At 47.8% G+C, this 20,609-nt stretch overlaps 2 protein-coding genes across 3 annotated transcripts in view; one reads left to right on the forward strand and one right to left on the reverse strand.

Annotated features, from left to right (window-relative positions):
- LOC105181706 (uncharacterized) overlaps positions 1–20,609 on the reverse strand; it is a 263,572-nt gene that overhangs the window by 190,263 nt on the left and 52,700 nt on the right. The window lies entirely within an intron of this gene.
- Positions 1–20,609, forward strand: part of LOC105181707 (uncharacterized) — a 177,119-nt gene that overhangs the window by 99,411 nt on the left and 57,099 nt on the right. The window contains exons 2-4 of the mRNA XM_011138665.2: positions 1,577–1,785; positions 7,688–7,823; positions 19,898–20,031. Coding sequence (XP_011136967.1) covers positions 1,577–1,785; positions 7,688–7,823; positions 19,898–20,031 — 479 coding nt within the window. The remainder of the gene's footprint in view (positions 1–1,576; positions 1,786–7,687; positions 7,824–19,897; positions 20,032–20,609) is intronic.

A 20,609-nucleotide genomic window follows, 5' to 3' on the forward strand; every position in this document is an offset into this window, starting at 1 on the left:
CGGACGTAGATTCCTGCCGTTCTCATATCGCGCGTGCAGATCTCACGTGCTGCCGTGCGTGTTTCTTTCTCATTTCTAAGGACTTTGTGTAACACGTGTGCGCTATATATCAAAACACGGTCGACTCTCACCACGTCCATTCGGACGTGTGCTCATTCCGAGTGTAAGTCGTACGGATAAAATATCATTTATTTGCTTCGTCCACTTGCATGCGCGAGAGCGAGAGCGCGGAAGAACGCGCGTTTTGTGCGCGTGCCGTGTGCGATACCGCGCGAGATGACAGTAGTGACGTGCCAAAGATATTCGGAAATTTTGCGTGTATATCGAAACTGTTGCATATCTCCCTCAATCTTGTCATCGATCGTCGATGATTATCGTGGTGATTATCGTTGCGCGTTATCGAGAAGGATATAAACAGTGGCGCAATGACATATTAATTATTTCATTGCGCGTGAAATATATGTATATTGCAGCGCGTAATATCATAATCCGCGTAATGAAGCTTTCGGGAAAGAGCCGATAATCCCTCACTCGACTCGAAAGAATCGAAAATCCTCATATTACCGGCAAACAGGTCGCGGGCGTAGCAACACGCACGATAAATCCTACATGTCCATAATGAGAGAGAGAGAGAGAGAGAGAGAGAGAGAGAGAGAGAGAGAGAGAGAGAGAGAGAGAGATTCAGCCGGTCCGGCTTTTAGCGTGTAAATGCGCTACGCTGCTACAAAGTGGCGCATTTTCTAAAATATAACCGGCGCGAAATATCCACGTTTCCGACACCGCTGCCGTCGGAAAGCATCGAAGAGCGTGACACCCCCGCGGAGTTTTGTTCCCATTCGGGGAACTCGTCTCGACCGTAGCGAGTGCCGGTAGCCCGGGGTTACCACGTTAATAAGAGAGCTTTATCCCCATCCTACCTCTCGCACGAAGAAGTGCCCTCCTTCTCTCCACTCCGACGTTTTAATACGAACACGCCATCCGGCGCTCTCGCGACGACTCCTTCCGCGGCTTAATAGGTCGATTCGTCGATAATCCTCCCCGGTATAACGGAGTTTCAGCGAAAAACACGGCGCGCTCGTTCGAGCGGCGAGGTTTAGAGAGTTTGTGGGAGCCTAGAGAGAGAGAGAGAGAGAGAGAGAGTGAGAGAGAGTGAGAGAGAGGGGGGGAGGAGGAGTGAGAACGTCGCGTATAGATTACGCGAAAATGTGGGAGCACCGAAACGAACGCGGGGGCGCGCTTAATACACGCGGTGGATGTGTACGCTCTCGACGTCGGACGTGAGAGAGCTCGCGCGTGCGTGTGTTTGCGGTCGCATGCAGTTACCAGGGGAGTGCGGACGCGGTTCGGTGGCGGGAAAGCCGCTGGAGAACGGAGCGAGAACGGGTGAGAGCGAGTGGTGAGGCGAGCGAGGGAGGGAGGGAGGGAGTGAGGGAAATTGTCATTCGGCGGAATTGCAATTTCTCGCTGACGCGTGCTGTGCAACCTCTCCCGTGCTCGGGCTCGCGCGACGAGTAAAAGCGGACTAATGATGCGCACTAGACTTAATGCCCCGTTCCTGTTCTCATTTTCCTCAAAGGTGCGAGCTGCCTGCGAGAGGTCAGTCTGGAACTAGTTCCGGAGGTGGTGCAACGCGGCCAGGAGGTGGTTCTACGTTGCCATTATGATCTGGAGAATGCGCCGCTCTATTCGCTCAAGTGGTACCGCGGCAGGTACGAGTTCTACCGATTCTCGCCCAGCGAGGACCCGGACACGAAGGTCTTCAACATCACCGGGATTCATGTCGACGTAAGTCGCTCTCGCTCGTTGTCACTTAACAAGATTGCGCCAGGTCCCGTCGACTTTTTTTCGCTTTCATTCAGATTGGATTCCTCTCTCGCTGATGTAATGTATTTTCTATAGTCTATACTATATAATCGATGATGTTACGCGCGCGCGCGCGCGCGCGCACGTGCTGGACTCGTTATTTTTCCCTCGACGCGCAGTTTCTCCCGCGCTGCTGGAAAGGAAGTGACGCAAAGCGGGACAATCTAATTTTCTCCCTCTTTTCTTCCTTCGCGCATGCATCTACGCTTTTTTCCCCGGGAAATGTCAACTTCGAGGCGAACAGCGTGCGTCGCCGGCGTCCCTGTGTGCCAACCGTGCGAAAAAAATTAATTCGTTAAATTCTAACTGCGCTCGGTTTTTGGGCAAATACGGGCGAGTTGTCCGCGCGCGACGATAACGCGACGTAAAGACGGACGCGGATCGATGAATGGAGAGACAGAAGTATACGTAGATGCCTGAGCGAAAGTCGTATCCTTTGCAACCGCCATGCCGTGACGACGTCTCACCTAACGACGTATCTTCGCGATACCGACTACCGTTCGACTTAAAGTAGCCACAGGGAATCGTGATCTACGTGGTTTGCACCGTCGTTGCTCACTATTCCGTCAGCACTGAGCAAACGTGGACCTCATTTCCGTAACGTCGCGCAACCGCTTTACGTTCGAGACGCACAGGTAAATATTGGATAGCGTTTAAAGAGCTCGGGGAGAAATTTCATATTTCAATGTACATACGCCACAGTAGCGACTACTTTTAATCCTATCAATTTGCGCATCCCTGCCTGATATCGATGCCGTAAAAGCTTCGCAGAAAACGATTTTCATCGTACTTGAGGAAACCCGAAAGATATTCCAGGGTATTATGTTAGATGTTACTTTATCCCCTGAATGCAAGTAGAACCCGGAATTATAAGAATCGATCTGAAACTTATCGTAAAACGCATCATGTGTTATATCCATATCTCTTTTTCCTTAATCGGTTTTATCTATTTGTAAAAATAATTCGATTTTAACGAACACGGTGGAAGATGGATTTGTTCAACACTTTTTGTCATAACATTCCGCGTATAATATAACACCGTATAATTATATCATGAGAGTTAACTCCATTTTCAAACATTATTCTGTATAAATTGTAGTACAAAAATCCTTCCTTAAACATATAGAGCACGCTTATAAATTTTTAAATGTTTAACGGCTTTTATTAAATAGAAAGTTCTACATCCATTTGAATATAATTCTTTGTAGCAAGTAAAAATCGTAATATGAAACGTTTTTCAACGATGAGCATGAATAGAATTCACTAATGCGAATATTTCAATAAAGCGAGCGAATTCCAAATGACGGCAGATATTTGCTGTTTAATGAGCGTTAATAAAATCTAGAACGAACCATTTCTGCACAGATAATAATATATTGGCGTATAATTATCGGGGAGTGAAAATTGAAAGTGGATAAAAGCAATAATTACATATGTAGGTAGCGCGGCGAAATAAAATAACTCAATCCAAGTGACGGCAATGCGTATAATTCGTTATTAACATAAACATGAATATTTATTAGAAGCAAGTATTTATGATAATTATATTTCTTGTTACTTTCCCCTCCCCCCCCCTCCCAAGTACCATAATTCACGCATGAACAGAATACCATGCTCGCGTACTTTTTTTCTTCACATTGAAATTAACACTCTCTAGGGTCTTGATGTAAGGCTGAAAAGACTCGAATAACTGGCCGAGACTTCAACTCGAACGAACGAAACCGGCGCACAATACATATTTTCCAGACATAGATTTGAGCGCAGCGGTACTCCCCAATCGCGTGCTCGGTCAGCGTACTCGAAAAATCAGCCGCGTCGTTTGTATAACACTCCAATAAATCTCTCCCCCCTGTTTTTTTCCCTCGCGGCTTTGCTCGCTATATGATACGACTGTATATAATAATCCTATCCCTTTATACACATCGAGCACTCGCGTCGTTAAATAAAAAAGAATAAAAGCGGGATACAGAGCTCCGCCGCGCCGCCGGGGCGGGGGTGGGGGGGGGGGAACGGCCGCGGTGGTGTAGCGCGCACCAACACCGCGGGGTATTTCGTAACTGGGACACCCCTATATAAGCCGACGCTATGAAGCTACCCGCTATTCTTTCGACAGAAAGCCGGCGGCGCGGCGGCAACGAATCGACGGGCTCGGGCGAACAACGAGATATGTGGTTTTACCGTATCACCGTAACGCAAACCGCAACGTGCCGGCCCCCTCCCCCTCCCTCTCCCCCCCTCCCACCTAGTGCCTCGTTAACAGCACCCTTGACCGCTGTAATCGCCGTAAAACAGTGCCGCGCTCGGGCGCTTTTATCATCGCTCCAACATTTCCGTGAACTGTTACGCGCGTCGGGCACGTCGGTGGTTTCGGGGGGAGGGTGGCGTCGCGACCGCCAATCGAGGCCGCGTTGCGCCGTGCCGCGCCTGCACGCGCGCTGCACCAAAAACAAGCCCCTTCGGTCCCCGTTGTTTCGGTACAGCCGAATGAACGACCTGACAAACCGTGACAACGCCCTGCTCGCGCGCGTGCTCGCGCGCGTCCCGTTTACGTTTATCGTTTCGGAACACGGTCGGTCGGTGCGCGGCCGTTCTCCGGTGACGAACAGGAAGTAATGCACCCCCTCGAGCGCGCGACTATGGCGCGGTGCGCGGGGCTGCGCCCGCGAGAGAGCGGAGCATCGCTTTCGAAAAATACGTTCGCGCTCGTCCGAGCGACATGCCCGACGCGTTGCCCCCGGGGAACGGAGTGGACAGAGGGGGTTCGGGGAAAATTTGGGGAAAAATTGTTTTGTTACTTTGTCGTTTATCGGGGCGATATTTGATTTACCGTGGTGTGCGCGCGTTTCAGCCACACCGACCCGGCCCCGGCCCGGATCTGCGCGTTTCGGAAATATGTTTTGTCGGGTTTTGATGCATGCCTTGTGTTTTCAAGTCGTTAATATCGAAACAATCCGCACGCGTAACGCGGCCATACCGGCCGCCCGCGCGACGCCGCGCTACCACCACCCACTCGCTGCCGATTGTATTTATTTAATAGACATTTATCGGGGATGAATCGCGTACGCGTTCGCGGCGCCGACTCTCGTCGGGGACGCGGAGGAGCGAGGAGAGAGAGAGAAGAGGAGGCAGGCGACGCGGCGGTGGGCACAGGGGAAAAATGGCTCCCGCTCCGTTGTTTTTCGTCGTAATATTTGATCATCCGTGCGATTATAGACGCAAAATTATTGCGTGTCGTGCAACGGCACTAGCGGCTAAATATGAAAACTTTATGCACAGCACAAATCTCGCGTATAGCTGATGCGCGCGCGCTCGCGCGATCCTCATCGTCGTTGTTGTTGTTGTTGCCGGGATTCCGCGCGTAGGTGGCAATTCTGCGTATATGTCGAAAGTGCGAAACATCGAGTTAACCAATTCGACTCGAGGTTTGCGGAGTCGGAATCGCGGAACGTTTATATGGGTCAACAAAGCGTCGCGTCAGGCGGATGTCGCAGCAGAGAACATTATACACCGTGCTAAAAGCGCGTTCACGATGAAATATAAGGCTCGATACCGCGAAGCGCGTCTCGGCGTGTTTAACATATTTCACCGTGTATACGCGCGCATGTATGTTTATACGCACATATGCGCGAATTGTGCTTTCGTCGTGAATCGCTTTCCGCGATTTCCGCAATCACGCGCGCACGTCTGAAAGGATAGGACCGCTCGTGGCTGTTCAAGATGATCGCGACGTTAAAGACGACGAGCGTGGGTGGGTGGGTCAGCGAACAAAGAGAAGGGAAACAGGAGGCAAGAAAAGAAAGAAGACCATGAGAGGACTATTATTCCGCGACAGTGTTGCCGAAGTCGCGATGGCATTCGCTCCTAATATCTACTTGCGATTCTCGTGCTATCCGAGCATTCGGATGTGCTCGCCGGAAAAGTACAGATACCACCAACACCCTTGCAGTGTATATCGACATTGTCGGCAGTCTGGGAGGAATTCCGACGAGTATCGGACAAGCGACGACCCAGAAAACGATCGGGAATCTGTTTGAACACGTTACCGCACGATCGGATCTCGTTCGGCACGGCGCGCGGCGACGCGGCGCGGCGGAGAACAACGACTTCGCGTTAGACTTCGCGCAGGTATCGCTGAAAAATTACCAGCGGCGGGGGCGATATGAAAATCGCGCTATCTACCACGGACGATCGGGGTAGCTCTGCGAAAACTCCAGCCGACCCCGCCGGACTAACCGACTGAATCCGCGCACGATAATCGGTTACGATTATCGCAGCTTCGGGGAAAAAGCCCAGAGGCAAACACTCTTCCGCGTCATTCTTCCGTATCACGGCGATCAGAAAACACGCCAGCGGTCTTTTTTCCACCAGAGAGCGATTACTCGCCGATACTCGCGCGTTCGCTCACGCTCGCTCGGCACTGCGCGCGCGCGTCCTTAACGCGGAGTACTCCGGTCCGGTGCATCGTCAATTTTTTTTTATGCACGCTACGCGCAGCCCCGTCCGACGGAATTGATATCTCTCTCGCTCGCTCGCCCTCCGCGCCGTTACCACCCCGGATATTGGTAACCTGCGAATGATCGATTCATACGCCAGGAACATTCGGTATCTCGCGAGGACGGGATATCTGTGTCATCGCCATTCGCGGCAGTGCGCGACAAGACGTTCTACGCGCCGGAGATTATTCCCCAGATAGCGCCGACTGAGAGAGAGAGAGAGAGAGAGAGAGTGCTACGGTTTCATATTTATTCCTCCCGTGGCGTGCCACGCCTTTTGTCCCTGCTTCTGTAAAGTCGTCGCGGCTGCTCCGCCGCCATCCACCTACCTGAGCGAGCAAGCGCGTACGAGCGTCCACATAAATCAACGAAGAAAGAGCTCGCTTGCCTTTCACGCTCCTTTTCCTCGTCAAAGAGCTCGCGAGGTTCACCCTTCCTTTTTCTCGCGCCAGCCCCATCGGCGCGCCGCGCGACGCCGTCCGCTCTCTCACTCGTGTGTTTCGTCTTTCATTATTTAAACCCGGTTAATTATGCATGCTTCGTTTTGCCGGTTTCGATTAAACCTCCTCTCTCCGTTCCGGGTCTTCCCTCCTTCCTCTCTTTTTCGGTTTCTCCACCTCACAGGCGCGCAAGCTACTTTCGCGAAGCCCTTTCCGTCTCTCGTTATCGACTTGGTTTCTCGGATGATTTTAATCGAGTGCCGGATAATTCCTGATAAGATGATCGTTTCCTTGAGTGGACCAATCATCCACCGAAAAGCGGGGAATGTTTGCGGCGACATGCTCGACGGAGAGCATCGCGTCTCGAGGAGATGCTCTTTGATTTCGCTCCCGAGGAAAATGCGACGGATAATCCACGCGACGCCAAGTTTATCTTCGCGATGACACGTGGTGACGCGGCGCGGCGCTAATAAGGCACGTACGGTAATTCCTACGTGTGTGTGTGTGTGTGTGTGTGTGTGTGTGCGCGCGTGTTTCGTCTGAAATAACGTAATCTCAAGGGATTAATCTTTCTTTGCACAGCGACTTGCACAGCGACAGAGGAATAGAAACGCACCTCGGATGTCGGATTTATCGCGGTTACCCTAGCGTTACACGCGGCCTTGTATCTCGCGCGATCGCGCGAGCTGGCGAAACTCGTCGGCCCGACGACGACGTCTTTCGACAAATTAGATCGCATGTTAAATCACGTTAGTCGTGCATGTAAATGACATTACGACTTCGCCTTCCACGCGTAACAACATAGGCCGTCTCGGCTCTGATACGTACTTCCCCTGCCCCTTCACTTCCCCTCGTCTTCTCCGTACATCTTAACACGGACGTGTGTTTCAGCGCGGCAACTCGAACAAGAGCCAGGTAACGCTCTTCAACGTCGACTTCCCTCTCTCGGGTACATTCAGCTGCGAAGTTACGGCGGACGCGCCGACCTTCTCCACGGCCTCCGGCCTAAAAAATCTCACCGTAGTAGGTAAGTACATGCTCCAGCGTATTACGCGGCATCACACAAAACTCCGCAGTATGCGCGAGACAGACGACTGACTGCGCCGTTCTCTCCCTCGTTCTCTCTCTCTCTCTCTCTCTCTCTCTCTCTCTCTCTCTCTCTCTCTCTCTCTCTCTCTCTCTCTCTCTCTCGCTCTCTATTTCTCTAACTCTCTCTCTCTCTCTCTCTCTCTCTCTCTCTCTCTCTCTCTCTCTCTCTCTCTCGCTCTCTCTATTTCTCTAACTCTCGGAGTTTACCGAAGCCACGATCACGCACGGCTGAATTAGACGAGTCTCGACAAAAGGAGAGGCTCGTTTTCATGAGGTTTTTTTTATCTTATCATTGAATATGTATGCAGTGGCCACAGTAGCGGAGCGAGAAGCGGAGCTCGATTGTGTGGCTAGCGGGACGCTCGCTCGCAAGCTCAGGTAAATTTTCTCTGCGGAATATCAGAATGACAAACACAGTTTCCGCGACGAGCAATTAAAAGTTTGGTTCATATCGTTACAATTGCCGCTTGGATTACCATCCTCGGTAATATTTTGAAAGAATTTCTGATCCGCGCGCGTTCGAAACTCGTCGCTAGCGAAATCGGGTCAGTGATTTTTTTTTTATTTTTTTTTCAATCGAAATGGCGTTTCGTCCGGAAGCTTTGTTCCCGCTGTTATTCGAATGATTATTTGGTTCCGGCAATAATGTGTGGTAATTAAAACCAGCATAAATATTTGCGCGTATTTTCTTTTCAACGATGCACTTTACTTTTTTTCCTTTTTTTTTTCTTTCAAGCGAATTGGATATTTGTAGGAACGTTTTGTTTATTCAGTTTGCGTTAAAAAGGGGTTCAGCACGATTTCATTATGTACATTTTCCTCATTTGTAGAAAGAAATGAAGTGAGTTGAATCATAATTAATAATGTTAGTTTGAATTTACCAATTGCAATATGCGACTGCCGCCATTATTTATCGTCACTTCTGACAATGCAAACTGAAACACGCGGTGCTTCAATTTTGAAAACCTGGCCTCATTATACGAAACAGATTTCATCGATCGAATCATTAATACATCTGTCAGATTAACAACAGGTGAAACAATCTGATAAAATCGATACCTGCCATTAGTAGTGTTTATTATTATCACCGTCCGATTCCTCCTCTTGTGTAGATGAAAAGCGAAGAAGATAAAACGCATAATTAACGAACACTACAACAACAGTTTAACGTAATACGATGTTCGTGATAAAGTTGCAGATATACACCTACATAAACGCAACATGCATCGGTTGTTGGAATCTCGCATTACCTCCGGAGTATCAGTTGCAAAGACCGTATCAATGCAATTTGCTCGCCTTGACATTATTTGCGCTAATTATCTCATCGCCACGATGCGCATTTGCGCGATGCAGCGTCGTAAGTCGAAGCACCCAGAGAGAGCTGTGCACGTCTCCGCGGCAAAGCACACAGCTGGTGCGGAAAGTTCCCCTGGCATCGTTATTAACTCTGTCGCGTTTGATCCGAGCATTGAATCCGATCCGTGTCCGTCGCCCCTCGTCGTTGAATTGATATCAGCTTGTCGTGCGTGTTCACTCTCGATATACGCTATATGTATACGCCCGGTATCTCATTTTGGTTTCGCGTGTATACGTGCGCCGTGTGCTGAAATTTATGACTTCCCGTACAATTTCCGATCGCTCGGAATTTCACTAGCGCTTTTTCTCCAACGCGCGCACTCTCGGTTTTCCCATTCACCGGCGGCTGGATCAAAGAGCATCATGTAAATGCTACTCGCCATTTAGGCATTCGCCAAGAATATCACCGGGCAAATTTATTTACATGAAATTACACGTGCTTCGTGTGTTTCAAGCGCTCAGTTTGATGACAACGAGGCGACCTGCACTTGGCGAAATTCCAGCCGCGAGATTCATGCGCGCACACACGCACACACACACACACACACACACACACACACACACACACACCCACACACACACACACACACACACACACACACACACACACACACACACACACACACACACACACACACACACCCAAGTACGTTGCGCTGAATTAGAAGTTGAATCGTTCGTTAACGCAATTAGTTTATCAACCCGTCTCGTCAGCGAATATAATTTATCGCGCGAAATTTTAAGTGAAACTTGTGTAATTAAAAGTACGTCATATTTTACACTCGGCTGATAATATCCTGCGATAATTGCATCACGAACAAACTCGATAGAATGAGTCGAGTCATATGCTCAAGATTTCGTTAATTGAATATCTCATTGCGTATGTTAATTCATTTGTCTGTTGCCTTGAAATTTTTCAGGTTTTTTGTATCTTCGCGAGCGATAAATTTCGGAAAAGCGACGCGCCCGTTTGCAGATTAGCCGTCTCTGATTCTCCGTTCGCTGCGATAAATCTTTTCGTTCGTTATCTTTCCATTATTTTTTTAAACGTTTAGACTGTCATTGCGGTCGAAAATAAGAGAGAGTATGCGATAGAGAGAGAGAGAGAGAGAGAGAGAGAGAGAGAGAGAGAGACCAGCCAGTAGGATATCCGATTAGATTTACGAGCACCAAGAGATTTCCACTCTTTGGCGTCTGCTGCCGCTATCGAATGTAAGGGACTCGCGATTTATTCGAGGACGAGAGATAGTAATTTCGCCATACATCTATCTATCCGCCGAGCTTTTTAAATCTGTCCGCTATGCAAGATATTAACGCATTGTCGACGCTGTCGATACCACCGACAGTACATTGTTAATCATAAACCCTACTTAATTTTATTATTTCACAGCAACGAGATCTTAAAAAATCAAGTCAACAACATGTAACTGTCATTCGAGTATATTTTCGTTCTTTCCGATTGTGAATTTAAATTGAGTTGAGTTGATACGGGGAAGCTTCGTCGTATGTTTGTCAGATAAAATAAGAAACAAAACTATTCAATTTCGAGGAATTAATAATTCCCACTTTTAACAAAATTGTTATTTTAAAAATGGATAACACCGACATGTTTCTTTTAATATGTTTAATGCCGATTCCCTGCTCTCTCCTTTTAATACTCGAATATCCTTTTAATACTCGAATATCCGATGAGAAAACAATAGTAAAATAACGAATCTTTTGCACCAACTTTTGATGAATCCTACGAATCTGTGTGTGACATAAATACCAATGCAAAAAGTTAAAACGAGTAAGTGATGATGCTGCGAGTCACGTAGGGTTGCAATTTGCGCGAGGACGAAGATCGAAACTCGGGGTGCACGATCGAAGCCTCTTGCATACTTTCGAAACACGCCTCTGCGCCTTTGTACTGTCGCGTATGAGAGTAAAACTCAACGGGCGAAACGTGTTTCCTCGTCGAATTCTTTACAGCCTGCTGTGCCTGTGCGTGATGCTGCTGTTGCTGTTGCTGCTGCTGCTGCTGCTGCATCGCTTACCGCGGCGCCTTACTCGAATGACATTGCACATCCCGAGCATTTGTATAGAAACGGTCGGAATCGAACTATGATGTTGCAGATTTTGCAGAATTTCTAGCTCACTGATTTAATCAACGAACCGACTGAACGTGAACGCGAACACGCGAAATAACCACCGCAGACGAAAATGATACAATTATGCTTTTGTTCACGTTCAAGTAGTGAAGATCAATTTTGGATTGACCGGAGAGTCAGTCGAGTTACCCGAAAGTTTCCTCGGATTATTCTGGTTATTTTAATTCTTCTCCCGAAATATTCGCGAAATTTGTACGTAACGCACCGATGAAAAGCGCGCCCCGTCTGAGATAATAATATACGCGCTGGGAAGCGAGCAAAAGAGTGCTCTTTATTGCAAATTACCGTTTCATCAGTGTGCGTGCCCCATTTTGTACAACGCGGAAGAAGAACTCTTTGGCGCTTTTACGTGTGTTTTTATACGACGCGCGTGCTTATTTCTGCTCTTTTTTTACAATAGGCAGATTTAAAAAAGTACGTTTATAATTTTCAGCTTTTTCGCGATATAACGAGATAATGTGTTAATTATAAAATTCTATTACACCGCAGTTTATTTGATTTGCAATCAGATCCATACGTGTTATATATTTTGTGCGCGTTTTATCGTACTCGCTCACATAGATTCCCTATTAATTTTATTTCTTTTTCTCTAGGAAATATGAGATTTTTGGAAGACCTTTGAAAATTTTCGGAGAGACCCCTTGTACATTTTTTGTACGATTGCTGTATATCTCGGCGATATCGCGATGGAATCAGATAGCGAAATTGACATATTTTTTCTCGTTCCTTACGGGCGTGTTGGGAGTTCGAGTGGAAAGCTATTTGAATAGAATCCATATTTCGAAATTACGAAACCCACGTGTCGCGACGCTATTCTTGGAATGCGCCCCATCGTCCCCGGGAAAAAGGAAGGGAGTTTATTTCGCGACTCTCTCTATCGGGAAAATTCGACGAATGGTCTCTGTGCAGCGTCTTAAAGCGCGCGTGAGCATGATTCCGCGTGGGGCAGTCGGGGAAAAATGCTTGAATATCAGAAATTCTCTTTTTCCTCGCTCGTTTCGCGACTTTGTTGCGTCCTTCGCGCGGAAACGGAAGCAATTCGCCGAGTCGGCACGATACACGGGGCACGTTGGAATTAAAAGTGACATCTCCGGCTGTTCAACGGCGGCGTGTTCGACGAACGTGCAACGTGCGGCTCGTGCCGCGCCGACTGCTTGTTCCTGAGAAGAGAATCACGTGAATTTACGATACATAACGACAGTGCGCGGCCACGTACCGCGGCACGTCTCGTCCGTGGCGTCCCTTGGCAGAGTTGTGTGTAGTAATGGCGAAGTCGCATAACTCGTGAACGGCATTACTGGATTACCCAACTCTATACCGCGAGCATTGCACCGTTAACGCGTACACGGCCATCGGCGGTACACTCCATCATTTCATTATTTTATGTCCGACGAGCTGTGCTGCTTTTTCTAGAAAGCATTCCATCAGCAAAGAAAATTCCCAGGAAACCCCGTTAGGGATATAAAAGGTCGGATCCTTCGAAATTGCACAACGCTGTCCGCTAAAGTGACTCGACATATTTTTCATAATCGCGTTACGCGACAGTTGGATGTATCATGTGTTCGGATTGCTCTGAAATTTACGCACTTCCACCCTCGCGCGAATGTGGGTCGCTGCTTTAATATTTATTCGATTCCGTGGCGAATCTGTAACTGTGACAATTTTTTTTATCTTAATACGGAACCGGCTCGAGGAAGCAGAGAGAAAGCGAGAGAGAGAGAGAGAGAGAGAGAGAGAGAGAGAGATGCCGAAAGGGCAGAAAGTTTCTCACAACCGGTGAATTTTTAATATTTAATATCTTGCTGCAATTAAGCTCTAAATTAAACTTACGTTAAAGTAGAATTTAGTAGAAATTAACTGTGCGGAGCAAGGGTACGTCATTCGTTGCACGCTTGAAACTTAACTGCGTTAAATATTTTTAATTTTCAATGTTAAACACGCAGCTCTAATTATTCACGCCATCTGTCTAAAATAACCGCCGCTGCGCTTCGAGCTCGAATGCTTCTGGCCGCTAGATTATTTATATAATTCGCCGAACGTATCAGTTGTATCCGTAAACGTGTTAATGAGTATTTACGTTCGCGCACTTTCGAGTTCGAAATATTTCGCTTTATTTCAGTTTTTCTTTTTTATTTTTTATTTTAGTCGATAACAGTCAGATAATCTCAGCTGAGTTTCGGCTCGCGTCAAGTGTACACAGCGTAACTCTACGATTCTACGGAAGTAGAGGTCACGTGTCCTATGATCATGATAACGAACACTCGTGAAAATATCGCGCAATCAATTGCAAAATTAATGAATGTAATAGATTCACACGAGGCTATGCCAAAGTCGCGTTCATATTTGCATTTGGTTCCATTTTAATTAATTGTCATACGTGTATATTATTTAGCGCGTGTGATTATTCCATAATTAACGTTACTCTATTATAGAGCTTGCGTAAACTAACATGTTGCACTCTATTATTGATATTTCCTCTAGCTCGGTTACTGCACGATAGTTGTCACGTATAAGCGTACGCGCGGACAGTTCGCGGCGTTCTCGCGAGTATTTCATAGGCGACAAATATTTGCGGACGCAAGCAGTTTTAGAAGCGAAGTTGCATTTTCACGCGCTGAACTTGGACGATCGATTAAAATTGGAAAGTTTTCCGGCACGATGATTTACCGTAAAATTCGCACGAGAAACGCCCGGTGCTGAGCTTCAATCTTGTCCAGATATATGTAGTCGAAGGAAAATATGATGGAAATAGAACACACGGTATAAAGTGGCTGTTATCACGCTAGATAAGTTTGAAACTTTCGCCGCAACGCGCGAATTCTAGAGGTATCTCGCGCGAACGAGTGAGCAAGCTGGCGAGTGAGCGAGTCACCCCGCGATTCTGTGGTTCCTTTGACGAAGATTTGGGTTACTCTTTGTCGAGAGGAAACGAAACACGCTTCGGTAACACTCGATCATTCAGCCGCACAATGCGAGCGATAATTACTAATCTCGGTAACGTAACACGCGCGACACATGAAGCGCACCATGGAACGTAATATTCCGCTTAGCGCGGAATTACAGATTTTCCGGAAAATCTTGTGTAATTTCATTTTATACGACAGAGATGGGGCCACCTATCAAGAAAATTGAACATATATGTTAATTTCGAAATTTCTCGCATTCACTGATGTTCTCATGAATGTAAAATAGCTTCAGACTTTAATGTAACGAGAGAGAGAGAGAGAGAGAGAGAGAGAGAGAGAGAGAGAGAGAGAGAGAGAGAGAGAGAGAGAGAGAGAGAGAGAGAGAGAGAGAGAGAGAGAGAGAGAGAGAGAGAGAGAGAGAGAGAGAGAGAGAGAGAGAGAGAGAGAGAGAGAGAGAGAGAGAGAGAGAGAGAGAGAGAGAGAGAGAGAGAGAGAGAGAGAGAGAGAGGAGAGAGAGAGAGAGAGAGAGAGAGAGAGAGAGAGAGAGAGAGAGAGAGAGCGAAGAGATTGAAGAGATTTGAAGAGATTGTCTTTTATGTCTCCCGATAATGTTAAAGCAAACGCCTCTCGCGCCAATTAAACGGTTACACATGAATGTACCGTCTTAATTTTAATCGGGGAAACAAGGTCGAGTTCATAATCGGCGCGGCGCTGCGTCGTTCGCGGATGCGGTACGGGAGATAGCCGTTAAAAATTGATACATATAGTGGTAGTGGTATATTGGCCCAACTTTGAAATTGACTTCCAATAAGCGGAGGACAAAATTGATGATCGAATGATGCTCGATGCGCTGTTGAAATTTCTGGCAATTGTCGGCCATTTCAATCTGCGAAATTCAAGGATCGGTCGTATCGTCCAATATCGCAGCCGTAAAATGCAGACAAGCCCGGGTGTGCAAACTGTTACGGGGGAACTGTTGCGAATCGATGACAAGTCAGTCTTTGTGTTTGGATTAATCGCGGAGCAACGCCCGTTTTCCCGCAAATGCTCAGCCAAGCCGCAATTTTGATTCTGCATTAGTCCTGCAAATACCTGCAAGTCGATGCTTGAAGGACCAGTGCTTTCGTTACAAATCACCGCGAATTTGCGACGTGCAACGCCAAAACAGAAATCAAACAGAAGCAGCATTTCAACCTGGCTGCGTAACGAAACCGGTTCGAGACAACATGACGTATTTTCCGCACATGAAAATGAAACCTGCTGGAACGATGAGGGGTTCCTATGTATGGAGTATATATATATATATATATATATATATATATATATAATTTGATAAAATTAAATAGAAATTTTTTTCTAAAGGAGTTTACTCGTTTCTACATTGCAAAAAAACTCGGAAGAATACTGGCGGCGCGGCGGAATGTATCTCCCGTTTCTCCGCGTGTTTCAACGTCATACATTCGCCGCATATTACGCATGCGTTCATCGCTTCATCACGTCGCTAATGAGATAGCGAATTAAATAATTTCATATCGGTTTACTAACAGTTATTAAGCAAGCTATTTACCGTTCATTCAGCCCCTTCGTATAAATTCCCTCGTCGTCGTGTTGCAATTCCTTTCTTTCTTGTTGCACAAGCACCGCCCGTCTTATTGCGTTCCTGTCTCTCCTTCCTCCGTGATACTTTAACTCTTATTTTTCGCCCGTCTATTCCCGGCGCGCTCCCGTCAAATATTTAAAGGTTTCCTCGTTTTCAGCGAGTCGCTGTAAACGTATCGCATCTATTTTTCAACAGACAGCCGACGCAGGAAACACCCCTGCCTGCCTCTCTATAGTTTTTCCCCGTTATTCCTGCGTTCTAATTACCGTGCGTTTCAGGCCGTCGCAGACACGTTGCAACAGATACGCGCGATATCCGCCAAATCGATATTTCCATTCTACGGCTACGCGCGTGATTTGTGCGACGAATTCCGCGCGCCAAGACGGCCGGAGTGCGCATCTGCTAGGGGGAAGGGCGGGGGGTAGGGGCGGGGGATATTCGAATCCGGGAATCCGCGATCGGAGTGATCCGCGAAGGTTCCATTTGTACCGCATAAGTCCACCATCGATCACGGTAGCGCCCGAGATCCGTTACGATTGGCAGAGACATAATATCCACGGATCGCCTTCTTTATTAGCGGCACTTGAATCCAGGTAACCGGGAGAATCCCTCACGGTGAGATGCGCCGCCGTCCTGGCGGACGGTGGATATGAATTTCATATTTTACGATAATACCGCGGGATACGTTCCGCAGGGCAAACGAATCTTGACCCCTCGGTGCAGCAGTTTTCACATCGCCCGCCGTGTGGGATTCGTATCCGCGCGTGAATTTTCCCGAGCGTTACTTCACTTCAACGTTTCATATCGACTACCTCCTCCTCCTCCTCCTCCTCCTCCCCCCCCCCTCATTCGCTCTTTTCGTGCAGCGGCATCGCGCATTGAAATTCGCGTCGATAGAACGCGAACTGATAAATCGATATCAAAATGTGCAGTTAATCGAGGTTCGGTACGAAAGAAACTCGACTCTCATGGCTGGCTATCCGTATCACGGTAAAAACTTTATCGTGCAATTCTCCTGTGCTATCTAAAGGTTATATCTGTTCTGTTACGTTTTATTTCCCGTTCCGCGCGCGCCTCGTTATTTCGCGAAAAGGGGCTCGGGGAGGGGCGGGGCGAAAGCGAGGCGTAAGTAGTAATTATGAATCTGGCCGAAAACGTTAATAAACTCTCGCGTTAATGAAGAGGAGATGAGAAATTGAGAAAATTTTAGCGCGCATCACGGGAATACGCGTGCACCGTCGTAATGCGGTGGAATTCGAACATTTCCAAATTTAAAGCTTTCGGTCGTGACCGTGGAGAAATAATAATCAGGGAGAGAAGTTCCGTTGTGTCGACGAATATTTCATCCATTCTGAATTTAATTCGAGCGAAATTTCCTCCCGGGCGAACTTACATTCCCATTTGAGCCGCCTACCGCTGGCTCCCACACGATGATGTCCGGATCAACTAAATAAAATTTGCATCATGCATATATATTTAAGTGACTGATTCACCGGTTGCATTCCGCGCCACGCGCGAGGAATCGCGAGATATTTCGACGGGACGGCTCGCTGCCACGATTATCGTACGCTGCTGTGTGCTGTCGATACTATTCATAGACAGAACGTGCCAACGTAACCGGTATTCGATTAATCGTTCTATCGTTTTCACGAGTCGTCGGTTTATCATCGCCCCGGGCAGAGCTTAGCAGACTCCACGGTTATTTCCTTCGCTTGACTTGCGAGCAATAGCTTCCGGTTTCATCTCGAGTACGTTGGCTTCAAGTGCTTCGCTGTATAAAGTGTACGTATACGGAGCCCGTAGTTAAGAACGTGAGAGTAATCGGAAAGTTCAAGTCGAGAGCTAGCTAGCTGTTGCTAGCTAGCGCCTCGTAATCGAAGGGGATCGATCGAGAATCTCGGAAGAGAATATCCTCTGTATTCGTGTCACGGTGTGTTATATTCCGTTGGGATAAAAAATATCCGAAGACGGCGGCGCTGATGCCGCGGAATCATTGGCGGAAATGTAATTGCGGAGGTACAAGAATCGCGCGCTCTGTTTCAGCACCTCGACGGCTGCATTTGTGCCAGTGCGGAAAAAAATTGTCGCCTGCGGATTATCGCTCGGAGCTCGCTTATCTAAAGAGAGACGGTCATTTTCTTCTTGCATATAAATTCGTAAATTTCCATTTATATATACAGTCCCTATATAACATCACAATTATAATACTGCTGTTATCGGCAGGTATTTTTTGACATGAGACGATAATCGCCGACGAAATGAAGTCACGCGTCCACAGCAGCCATCGCGAAGTGTCAACGCTTCGTCGCTCGTGTCCTCGCGATATCGTTTGGCCGATAATTTTGCGAAATTTTTGCGATATTGCTCGAGATATATCTTTGTCGAATAAACGAGCCGTTCATTCTAATTCGCATTGCCCGTGGCCAAAAATTACCGAGAACGGAGCTCGAGTTAGTACGGCAGATCCGCGGCAGCTTGGCTCGACTCTTCGTTTGCGGATTGTTCCTTACGACCCGTTACACCACGACCATTTGCTCCATAAATGCTATCCGACTGAACTGTCATTAAATATGTGATAACAAGCCTTAACCGTTTTAATTTTAACCGCGAACCGGTCCGAATGCGGCGGTATGAATCACGAACCGCCAATTAGCATGCGACGGAATGAACCGCGATAATTTTCCCGCGACCAGTTGATGCCTGGAAATTAACTGCGGAAGTCGTTACATACATACTTCTCACTCCCCACTTCGGATTGCCATATTTTAATTAATTAAATGCGAGCGAGCGGACCCTTAACGTGATTAATGAGTCTACGGATAATTCTCACAATGTCTCGTTACATACGCGACTGTACGAGAGTACGCGGAGCATTCCAGTGGCTTTCTCATCGTCATCGACTCCATTTTATAATTTTTCCCGCGCGACGCACAAACGGCAAACGAGTTGTTCGATGCCCTCCTGCGGTTCCAGCTTTTGAGCGACATGGCGACAGAGTTGGAGGGTTCCGTAAATTGACAATCCATTTCAGGCGCATTCAATTTCTCCGGAAGTACCGGAAGCAACAAATAAAAACACAAGCGCACGCGCGCTCGGACGCAAATTATATTGTAAATATCGATACCATCGATAGAGACGAAGAACCAACGAAGAGCTCCCTCTCGACGCTCTCCCTACGACGAGGTCGATTCTGATCGAAGCCGCGACCGCTTCATCACTTTGTTACACACAGTTTCGGGCTCTATTCGATCGCTGATACATTCGATTTACATATTTGGAATTCCTGGAAAATTGCGTTACGCGCGCGCGCTCCTCCTCCTCCTCCTCCTCCGCAGTATCGCGCTTCGTCGAGTGCCGCGCACTCGCGATTAGCGATGATTTTTTTTCCCAATGGCGAAATTTTCTTTATTACTTCACACGAGTCCGTTATCTGCGTGACGGCAATGGCCGGAACGCTGTTCGCAGACACTTCATTTCGCCAGAACAAACAAGCTTTTAATCACAGTTTCAGTTTGCAGCTATTGTCTTTGCATCGCGACCCCGCGCGTTTACCCCCGCGCTCGCGCTGCTACGGCAGAATCAATACCCCCCCCCCGTCCTCCCTTTTCTCACCCTTCCTTCTCCTGCTCCTCGCCGACCTTCCCCTACGCCAGCGTCGCCATCGCCGACGCGGCCACCGCCACCGCGCCGCCGCCCCGTCGTCTCGGAGCGCGCTTAATATTTTTCCACGGTTACGCGTCCGTTTAGCTACCTTCCCGAGGATGGCGCCGGGATTACGCAATACACGTAGCCCATTGTATTCCACAGAAGCGCATAAAGCTGGCGACATAACGGGCTCCTCATTGGCGCTTGAATATTGGATAAGTTCGGCGCGGCGAGCTCGGAGAGAGCGGGGAAACTGCGCGATTACGGCGCGCCCGACCCGCAGAGCCGGGTGTCGGGCTTGAGAGTTTCGTCGACAATGACTATAAGAGAGACCCGCGAAATTATTATGTTTCAGCTCTGCCCGGCGGAGGCCCCGTTATCGCATCGGAACGCGAGCGCTACGACCCGGGAGACACGCTGAGGGCAAATTGCAGCCTGCCGCTGTCGAGGCCGCCAGTTCAACTCTCATTCACGCTCAACAACCTGCCGGTAAGCGATGTCTATCGACACGATTGTCGTATTATCGAGTTGTAGAGTGTGTGAGAGAGAGAGAGAGAGAGAGAGAGAGAGAGAGAGAGAGAGAGAGAGAGAGATGGGTAGACGATAAATAGATAGACAGATAGACGGATGAGCAGACGGATGAAAAGGCGGCAGAAAGTATCGGCGCAATTAGGGTGCAGGGTAAAGCGTTGTCTACAATGGCAGTGAGCAGTAAGAAGTAAGCGTGAACAGTAAGAAATGGACCAATCACAGTTGATTATCTTTGTCACAATCGTGATTGCTTCATTTCTTACCGCTTATGCTTACTTCTTACTGCTTACTGCCATTGTAGACGACGCTTAATTTGTGATTGTACTAACGTCACTTTATGTATTCGCGAATCTTCAATCCGTTAATTCTCTGCTATATACAGGGTGTTTACGACCATCTGTCCATCTCGATTTTTTCGAAAACGCGACATTTTAGGGAAAACTGTTTTGGACAAAAGTTGTATGATTTAAAGGGGGGCATAAAACGACTATATCGCTTTGTTTACAGATAGCGCCACTTTTGAGATATTTACTGGT

This window comes from Harpegnathos saltator, unplaced genomic scaffold (assembly GCF_003227715.2).
Source record: "Harpegnathos saltator strain DR-91 unplaced genomic scaffold, Hsal_v8.6 scaffold789, whole genome shotgun sequence".
Classification (NCBI taxonomy): Eukaryota; Metazoa; Arthropoda; class Insecta; order Hymenoptera; family Formicidae; genus Harpegnathos; species Harpegnathos saltator.